The sequence below is a fragment of the Orycteropus afer genome, unplaced genomic scaffold (assembly GCF_000298275.1).
Source record: "Orycteropus afer afer isolate SDZICR_OR568_19922 unplaced genomic scaffold, OryAfe1.0 scaffold00176, whole genome shotgun sequence".
In the NCBI taxonomy this organism is placed as follows: domain Eukaryota; kingdom Metazoa; phylum Chordata; class Mammalia; order Tubulidentata; family Orycteropodidae; genus Orycteropus; species Orycteropus afer.
The window spans coordinates 5,625,008-5,635,746 of NW_006921763.1; the positions used below are offsets into that span (position 1 = coordinate 5,625,008).

At 38.2% G+C, this 10,739-nt stretch overlaps 1 protein-coding gene across 1 annotated transcript in view; it reads right to left on the reverse strand.

Annotated features, from left to right (window-relative positions):
- ATP8A1 (ATPase phospholipid transporting 8A1) overlaps positions 1 to 10,739 on the reverse strand; it is a 309,537-nt gene that overhangs the window by 248,405 nt on the left and 50,393 nt on the right. The window contains 4 exon segments of the mRNA XM_042781818.1: positions 1,261 to 1,388; positions 2,642 to 2,807; positions 4,607 to 4,718; positions 9,988 to 10,115. Coding sequence (XP_042637752.1) covers positions 1,261 to 1,388; positions 2,642 to 2,807; positions 4,607 to 4,718; positions 9,988 to 10,115 — 534 coding nt within the window.

The following is a 10,739-nucleotide window of genomic DNA, read 5'->3' on the forward strand; positions in this document are numbered from 1 at the left end:
TGTAAATTTTGGTCAATGACATGAGACAAAGTATATGTGAACTGCTGTATGAAAAGTGAATTTACTCTGTAAATCTTCACCGAAATCCTAATTAAAAAAAAAAAAAAAAAGAAGAAGAAAAAAATGTAAGAAGAAAACTTTAAGCACAGTTAAATTTTTTTAGAGTGTGGAAAAATAAACCACATTAAGTGTATAAAACTGATAGACAACTTGGATGTTACAAGTAGTAAATAGTGTTATTTGCATAGGGCTCAACAGTTTATGAGGCTCTTTGCTTTGTCACAAGATTCCTTTAACCTGTACAAGACACCCTTTAAGCATGTTTTCTCATTCCCATGTTGTTGTTGTTGTTGTTCTTTGCCGTCGAGTCGGCCCTGACTCATAGCGACCCCTCCTTGGGTTTCAGAGGCAGTAGGAGCTCTGGTAGCATAATGGCTAAAGCACCTGACTGCTAACCAGAAGGCTGGCGGATCAAACCCACCAGCCACTCCTCGGAAGGAAGGTTGGGCAATCCTACTTCCGTAGTGATATTGCCTTGGAAACCCAAGGAGGGGTCGCTATGAGTCGGGGCCGACTCGACGGCACATAACAACAACAACAATCACTACGGAAGTAGGATTGCCCAACCTTCCTTCTGAGGAGTGGTTGGTGGGTTTTAACCACCAGCCTTCTGTTAGTACACAAAAAAATAAAGCTCAAAGAAGTGACTCAGCAGAGTTCACTCATGTGGTCAATAACAGAAACTGTAATCTATATATCTTAACCCTAAACTCCATGGTTTACCTTTCCCCGCTACCCCTAGGTAACACAAATCAGATTTTCTGAACTAGAGACCTATTTTCCCCAGGATGTCTGGGCTGCAAACCTGATTTGAAGATGGAGGACTTTGTTACCATTATATTTGGCTAAAAAATATTTTGAAATTCATCTTGTAGTCAATAAACCAGCTGGTATCAAGCCAATTCTGACTCATAGTGAGCAACCCTATATAGCACAGGAGAACTGCTCCATTAGGTTTCCAAGGCTGTAAATCTTTATGGAAGCAGTCTATTTCCTGTATAGTTCCTGTGGGTTCGAATCACCAAATCACTGACCTTTCTTTTAGCACCTGAGCTCTTAACCATGGCAATACCAGGGCTCCAGTCAACAAAAGATAAGTACAATGAAGATATTTTTCTGAGAGTTCAAAAGACCCTATCATAGGAAAAAAGGCAGTATGTTTGCTCAGGAGGATAAAAAACAGTAATAATTCATATTTACCCAATTTATGAAGTATGCCTGGGTAAATTTCACCACTTCTAATGTAACCAACAAGCTGATAGGAATGAGATTGTTGAAAAGGATGATGAAGGTCAAGAAATTCAATCCAAAATTATTAGCACCACCATCTGTTGGAGAATGTGGGGAAAATGTCATTTACAGTTTTATATTTTATTTGCATTGACCAGAACTACAGCATACAAAGGACGTTATTATATAGTATGTCTAGATAATTTGGGAGGCAAACTATGCTAATAACATATCTTTATTCTCAAATACATTCTTCAAGATCAAATAATATTTGTATTCAGTTTAGTGTTTACCCTATTAAAAACTGAATAATGGTTTGAGAGTGAAAGTACTATTAAGTATTTAAAATCCTTTTCCAAACATAAAGTTTCAAAATATCACGGACATAGATCTCATGGTTTAGAAATGAAAAACTCAATTGAGTAGAATCATCACCTTTACCAAAATAATTGAAACATATTTCCAATTTAAAGTACACTTTAAAAGTGAATGGATATAACAGCAGCAAAAGCAACCCAAACTCAGTATCTGAGTACTAGACAACCATAGATAAATTAGACTCTTCCTCTTCAATAATGAAAACAAAATAAGCTGTTTAAGAGATATTGTAAAATATATGAAGACACAAATTGATGGAAGTAGGAACAGTTCTAAAGTTGAAATAGCAAATCAATGGATGTGCATAGAACTTGGAAAAGCAAAGCTAAATAAATATAATAAAACAATCAAAAATATTAAGATTTTGTTACAAGATTGTACTCGAAATTGTTTTCACACTTTTTGGAAATTAAGTACTACCACTTAAATACTTAGCAAAGAGCAACGCAAAGTTACTTCTTAAATATCTAGATTGGTAATTAACAACCACAATTGAAAGATAAATGCTTCAAGATGACTATTTGCACAGCACTCATGCCATTCATGAGATTAAATGACAGTACGTTCAATTTAATGCTTTTAAAAACATGTAAACTAGTTTTTGGTGCTTTGAAATATAAATACATTTATTATATCTTCCAGACATACTCAGTCTGCTTTCATTATCAGAAAGCTAACTACTTGTGTAAAAATATTTGTAAAGAAGTTTCATGTTTATAGGTTTATGTACAGAACGTTTTATATCATGGAGTGCTCATGTTTCTAATGATTCTGATATATTAGAGATTCTCATATTTTTAAAATTTTACTGGAAATATCATAAAAAAAATAAAGATCAAATGCTGTTACCTTTGCAACAAGTTCTTTTTAGAAATGATAAGAAATTCCACAAAATTAATCAAAATCAAATCAACCGTGAAACAAATACATGCATTAAAGAAAAAATAAGCATATTGGAAACATTAACGCTTACAGTTTAGATTGAGATACCAGTCCTTTCCAGAATGTCTTCGATTCCAAATGGCTGATCCCACAGAACAGATAAGAGACATGGCAATTAAGATACAAAATAAAATCAAAATTTGTACATTTGTAATCCGCTCAACATTTGAGAGCTTAAGTGGTGGACTTGTAGAATTCTGTGGAAAGAAATAACATGAGCAATAAAAAAAAAAAAAAAAGGCTTAGTAATGTGTATTTAAGTCAGAACTCAACACTTAGACAGGGATAAACCAAACTAAATTCATTGCAATCAAGTCGATTCCAACTCACAGCGACCCTGTAGGATAGATTAAAACTGCCCCACAGGTTGTAATCTTTACAGAAGCAGCGGTTGGTGGGTTCAAACAGACAACCTTTTAGACACTTAACCACTGTGCCACTATGGCTCTTACGTCAATAATTAACAACCTCTTTTTCCTGAGGCCCCTGTACTGCTACAGCCTTTTTAAGAAAGTCAAATAAGAAAGAAGGAAATAACTGTCCTTTTGTAAACATAGTATTTCCTTTGTGTCAAGAAAGATGAACATGCATTATTTGGCTTCTGACATAAACAGGGTAGGACAGAAGCATCTAGGTTCTCAGCTTAAGAAGCAGGCAAACAGACCTAAGCACCCCACAGCTAGAGGCTGGGAAACGACCAGTACAAAGGCAACACTGAAAGGATCTCTGGTTTCCAAATATCTAGTCACATGCAGCCACTGTTTCACAGGCCACAGCAGTGATTCAAGCAATCCTGGTTATGAAGAGTAAGAGAGGCAAGTTCCCTCAGTTTTATCTGATGATTCAAATGGTTATGTCAGATCTGTGCTAACCAAGTCATTTATAGGACAGAAAATCAAACCTATCATAATTTCTATTAAAAAAATTCTATGAAGTAATGATTTATAGAACTTACAGAGGGTAGAATCATTAATAGTGGTGCCGGATGTCTTCTGCTACAATGGACAAAGTCATTAGCCTTCAGAGTAGATTTTCATTTAGTATCTTAAAACTGAGTTTCATTACCCATCTGACCACTGAACTGATTATACTATAATATAGAGAAGGAGCACCTGCAGCCATGTGTAAACACTACAAGTGCTAGGATTAAAGCTGTTTTAGAAAATAATCCTATTTTTATATAAATAAATACAAACACTGCAAAAAAAAATGGTCAGCATTTGATTCACACTTTTATTTTCTAACCTTATGAAAATACTTTAAAATTTTGATCACTGTATTAAATTAAATTGTAAGACAAAATAATGTAGAGCACTCAATGTAAAATAGACAACTTGAATCCACCATTGCAATATTCACAAAACACTGTCAGTAGATGTATACACAAAGAGTTCAGGCATCACATGATCTTTAGTAAAACTTTCCAACATTCTTGTGTGCATTGAGTCATGTCTTGTATTTGGCAGCTAATCAAAAGGTCAGTGGTTCGAACCCATCAGCCACTCTGCAGAAGAAAGATGAGGGAGTCTGCTTCCATAAAGATTTACAGCCTTGGAAACCAATAAGGGTTGCTATGTGTTGCAATCGACACAATGACGGTGAGTTTGGATTTTGGTTTTTGTAATCACATGAAAGGAGCTCAGGTGGTACAATGGTTAGAGCACTCAGCTGCTAACCAAAAGGTCGGTGGTTTGAACCCACCAGCTATTCCACAGGAGAAAGATGAAGTAGTCTGCTTTTGTAAAAGACTGATAGCCTTAGAAATCATATGAGGCAGTTCTACTGTTTTATAAGGCCACTACGAGTCAAAATTGACTTGATGGCAGTGGGCTTGGTTTGGTTTACTCACCTGAAAGGCATATTCTGAATGTATGGGGTGGGCTCAGGAATCTGTGACAAACGGTCTGCTGTTTATGGGTCTATTGCACAAAGAACTACAAATAACACATTTTCAAAAGACTTAACTCCAAAAGCTTTGCAGAGATAAAAATCCCACCTGCATCAGCTTGGTGTCGTGTCCAGTGTAGACCACTATTCCATGAACCCACTGTGTATTTCTCAGCTGAGCTCCTCGCAGAAGAATCTGGTCTGCTCCCAGGGGAACAGTGCTATGACAGAGGATGTTGACATTAGAAACAGTATTTTCTAAAATGGTTCAGAATTCCACCCAAACCAAACCCACCGCCACTGAGTCAATTCTGACAAATAGTGACCCTATAAGACAGAGTGGAAGTGCCTCAGAGTTTCCAAGGCTATAAATCTTTACTGAAGCAGATTATCACATCTTTGTCTCACAGAACACAGCTGTTGGGTTCAAACAGCCCACAATTTGGTTGGTGGCAGAGAATTTTAACCGCTGCACCGTCACAGCCACTACAGAGTCCCTGAAAGGTTCTGATACTGAACAAAAGGTTCTATTTAGTTCAGTTTTGGAAAATAAGCTATTTTCCTCCATATAAGCTTAATTCTGTTACACAGGAACAGTTAGAGAAAAGCGCTTATGCTTCTTCTTAACACCAATCTCCCATTACTTCACTATCCAAAATAGGAGGTGATGTTTTGGGATTCACAGAAAGTAATTCTCAACCCTATTTATGACTTTTCCTAAATTAGTAAGCCCAATTAGCTTTCTTAGATGTTTCAATGCGGTGGGGCTGCAACATCTGTTCCCTGCCTACTCATATACTTCCCTTAAATTAAAAATAATTCCCTTAAATTAAAAATTCAAAAATAATACACAAGGTGAGAACAATATGCACATCTCACATACAACTGCACTGCCATCCTTGCTCTCCAGAGACAAGTCCCTGCATTTAAATTCTCCAGGATATTAATTTTATAGTATTTGAATATCAGTTCTTCAAGAAAAGCAAATAAATTTCCAATGAATGGCAATCTCTTAACAAGTCTTTTTTTTTAATTCTTAACAAGTCTTAAATATTAAATATGTTTCTAGAATGACTGTAAATTGAAGTCAACCATTCCATATAATTTAAACAAGAATCTGCTCTGCAAACTGAGAGGAAGAGAGTTCCTATTACGTCTATTTCTGATGCATGTGATAAATAAGGCGCAAGTGGGATTTCTTTTTCCAAGGGTACCCACTATGGTTGATTGTGGATCCAAGTAAAATGAAACACCAACGGAAGCAGCAGTCAAAAAAATCAAACAATATATTGCACTAGGAAAATATGCTGCAAAAGACTTCTGCAGAAGTGTTAAAAAGCAAAACACTTGGAGGACTAAGGTGTGCCTGACCTAAGCCACAGTATTTTCAATCACCTCATACGCATGCAAAAGCTGGACAATGAATAAGAAAGATCGAAGAAGAATTGATGCCTTTGAATTATGGTGTTAGCAAAGAATCCTGAAAGTACCACAGACTGCCAAAAGAACTAACAAATCTGTCCTAGAAGAAGTGCAGCTGGAATGCACCTTGGAAGCGAGAATAGCCAGACTTCGTCTGACCTTTGATTATGTTGTCAGAAGGGACCATTCTCTGGAGAAGGATATCATGCTTGGTAAAGTGGAGGGTCAATGAAAAAGAGGAAGGCCCTCAATGACATGGACTGACACTGTGGCTGCAATGACGGGCTCAGGTATAGCAAGGTTGTGAAGCTGGGATAGGACCAGGCAGTGTTTCATTCTGTTGTACACAGGGTAGCTTTGAGTCGAAGCTAACTCGATGATACCTAACAACAACGTTACAAGGACACAAAAAAAAAGGAGTATTAGTTTTCATCAGAACCGTACTCCTAACATTTCTGGCATTGCATAATGAACATCCCTCTTCATTGAAGGAATCAGTACACATCATCCAAACTTTGGGTCTCCAAAGAAATCTGGGTAATCACCGTAAAAGTCAAATGTGCTTCAAATACATGGGCACTGACAATCTGTTTCCACCTTTCATGCAAAATGAAACATATATGAATTTTATCTCTAAATCTTTGCACCATCATACAAAATTTCTCCTTCAGAGCATGGATTTGCTTGGGATCAATTTGATGGGGGAACTGATAAGAAATGGAAGCTAGGTAGTTACGCATGTCCGATTACAGAAATGCTACTTGTATAATGGCTCGATCTTTCATTAGTCTTTAACCACATGTTCATGAAAAAAAAATCACAGAGCAAATTTTAGAACACATAATTACTTCAGAAATTACAAGAAAGCTTTTGGTGGATATGAATGAGCATCCAAATCATTTAATAATGCAATTACAAAATAACGAAAGCACTGATGTCATTCTCTTAGACTGGTGAGCTGAAGTAGTGCATTTAGCTAACGTCTAGTCGGCTGGTAGATAAGGCACACTGGTAAAGCAGGGGAGGCAGGGAAGCAAGGGAATGGAGAATTAGAGAAAGAAGGGAGAGGTAGGACATCTCTCCTGCCAACTACCATTCCATTGCTTTGTACCCTTTCAGAGCATAACTGTTTGAAAAACTTGCTTGCTATTTTCAACAGATCTTCTTCCATTATCTCAAACTCATTCCCATCAGGCTGCACAGAAACTGTTCTAATTATGCTCAATATCTTCACTTGCTAAATCCAATGGTTAACACTCAGCTTCTCTGTACTTGACTGGCAGCCACATCTCATCCACTTCTGTCACTTCCCTGTGCCTTAGTACAGCTAATTTGCTCTCTCTTGGTTTCCATCCTACCAACTTGGTCTCCTTCCCTGTTGCTGGTCCCTCTTCTTTTTTTCAACCTTTAATATTGAAGTCTCAAGACCATCCTTGGGGCTCTTCACTTTTCTACCTATAGCTTTTACCCTACAGGGTCACTTCCAGCCCCATGGTTTTAAATATCTATGCCAACGACTCCCCACTGCACCTCACAAACCCAGATCTCTGTCCCAAACTCCAGATTTATATATTCAACTTGATATTTCTGTTTGGACATTATGCACTTGTTTAAAGTAGTCTGGTGGTGCAATGGTTAAGTGATGGACTGGTAAAGGAAAGGCCAGTAGTTTGAACCCACCCAGCAGCTCTGTGGGAGAAAGAACTGGCAACCCGCTTCTGTACAGACTACAGCCAAGTAAAAACGCATGCTTTTTGGGGCGGGTCAAGATGATTACTCCTTTAGGACAGACTCAAGGCTTAGTGGGAGGAATAAGACCAGTTAACTGTACATTTTGGGCAAAGGTAGAGCTACCCAAAATGTTTAATGTGCCTTTAGAATTTTCCTTGTCCCACAATCACTCACTGACTAGCTACCCTCTTGGCTCACTAATTTAAAGTGCTACAAAAAGAGGAATGTAAAATTATCACCACTTTTCTGTCTCCTCTTTATTCCTTCTCCTAACCCACAACTAATTTCCTTTATTTCTTGTTATGGATTGAATTGTGTCCCCCAAAAAGATGTACTGAAGTCCTAACATCTGGCACCTGTGAATGTGACCTTGTTTGGAAACCAGGTCTCTGAGTATGTTATGTTAGGTTACATGAGGGAGCTCTGGTAGCGTAGTGCCTAAGGTGCTTGACCGCTATCCAGAAGGCTGGCAGTTGAAACTCACCAGCCACTCCTCGGAAGGAAGCTACTTCCATAGCGATATTGCCTCAGAAATCCAAGGAGGGGTTGCTATGAGTCAGATTCAATTCGACAGCACTGAGGGTTGGTTTTTTTTTTTTTTTTAGGTAACATGAGGTTACTGGAGTAGGACGGATCCGAATCTAATATGAGTGATCCTTATAAAACAGAAAACAGAAGAGACTCAGATAGACAGATTGAAGATGTGATAATGGAGGCAGAGATTGAAGTTAGGCTTCCACAAGCCAAGGAACACTGGAGCTTCTGGGAGAGACAAGAAAGGATCTTCTCCTAATGTAAAGCACACCCTGACTTCAGACTTTTGGCCTCCATAACTATGAGACAATAAATTTCTGTTCTTACAAGCCAAAAAAAAAAAAAAAAAATTACAGCCAAGAAAACCCTATGGGGAAGCTCTGTCAGATAGGGTCACTATGAGTCAGAATCCGCTTGATGGCACTCAACAACAAACAGCTTGTTAATTCCAGAGCTGAAATGCTGATACGCTTCTTTTCAATATCCTGCAATAGATTCCTATTTCACTTAGAATGAAACACTTGCAAAAGACTACAAAGTCTTACACGAGTCTACTATTATCCCTCAGTCCCTCTTCTATTTTTCTCTTCCATGGTCATTCCACCTCATCCACACTGGCCTCATTCTGCAAATACTCCAATCACCTTTCCACTATTAGATCATGTCAAAAACCAAAACAAAACTCACTGCCATGGAGTCGGATCCAACTCACAGCGACCATTCCTTGGGTTGCTGAGGCAATTATCACTATGGAAGTAGATTGCCCAACCTTCCTTTCAACCAGTAGCTGGTGGGTTTGAACTGCCACCCTTCTGGTTAGCAGTCACATGCCTTAGGCACCATGCCACCAGAGCTTCTTAAGATGTCACAATATAAAAAATACTTTGTATGCACTATTCCTTCTGCCTGGAATCCTCTCCCTCTAGACAGTCAAATGGCTAACTTCCTCACCCCCTGCTCAACTTTGCTCAACTACTACCTTCTCAATGAGACTTACTGGGACCACCCTAACTAAAAGTGATTCCTTCCCAAGGACTCCCAATCTCCCTTATCCCGTACAGTTCTCCCTGCCCCCCCATCCTCCAGAAGCATCTATCACTTTTAAGCATGCTACAGAATTTGCTTATTGATTGTCTCATTGTTGGTCTGTTTACCTTTCCCTGACTGCCAGAACATAGTTATTTACTTTGTTTGTTGCTGCATCCTTAACACTTGTAACTGGCCAAGCCAAAGAAGTGCTTAATATGTATTGGCTGAATGGATGTGGGAAGAGATAGGAAAGAGGGGAGGAGGGAAAAGGGCAGGACATGTGTCAAAATAAAAAATGACTACAGAAGACATAGCCTAGAACAGAACACACAGAATTATATAGAGGACACAAGAAATGATTCAGTACAATGAACTCCTTACAAATAAAGTCCGTGATGTATCCAGGGATCACAGAAAAGGACCCAGGCCATGGAGATTGGATAGTAAACTTATTATTTGTAATTACATAAGTATTCTGGCTCAAGCATAGGCCACAGGTTATTTACCTATTAAACAATTTGTCAGAAGCCTGGACATATTCCTGAAAACATCCAACTACCAGGATGGCAGGAATCCTGGGAATATCTTGAGTTATGTATTGGGGCTAAATATCATTTTCACAAAAGGACTGTATAGAAGAGTGATACATACAAAAAGGATTTTGAGTAATGAAACTGAGAGCACAAGAAAATAATATGTTCCCAAGCTTGGAAGAAACTCAGCAAAACTTTCACACAGCACTTTCCATGTTTGTATGAAACTGATTTTACATACCCATGTCCATCAAGCCTTATGTTTCCAACAAAATCATAGAGATGTCTGTTTGGACTTTCACACTCAATTCTGCCAGAAATTCTCATCAAACTGTCAATATCTTTTATATCTGATGTTGCCGGTAAGCCCTGTTTCAAAATTTTTTAAGAAGAAGAAAGTACATTAAGTAAGTTGTAGGTAGAGGGTGGCTTCTGAATTCACCCAGGCAAGGACATGAAGAAGTCTCAGCTCTAAGAGGCCCCAGCATTTTATAAGCAATGCTTTTCACTTACACAATACTCTCCCTGTCAAGTAATAGTTAAGGGATTCCTTACCCTCCACTAAACCAGGTTTTTAGCATAAGCACAGGGCAGCTTTTATGAAAATTTGAAACATATTTTGATTATAAACTAGTCTGCAAAGAAATTTTGAAATGAGACCCCAAAGAACCATCTGCCTTCAAAAATGAAATTAATATTTAGCATTCTACAGCTGAATTTCAATCGGTGGCTGAAAAATGAATGGCATCTACATTCCAGGAGAGTAAGTAGCGATGTTTTTGTCCCTTTGATCCACGAAGGGGGAAACTCCTAAATACTTCTGCCTTGCAGACAACTAGAACTGGCTGTCACTCAGCGCCACTCTTCCCTCTGCAGCATTCTGAGGGCAGAGGCTCTGTAATGCCTGTTCTATCACCCTCCCACTCTCACATGTCATGCTCATTATACACTTAGAACCCATTTTTTAAAGGGAACACTTTTTTTTTTTTTTAA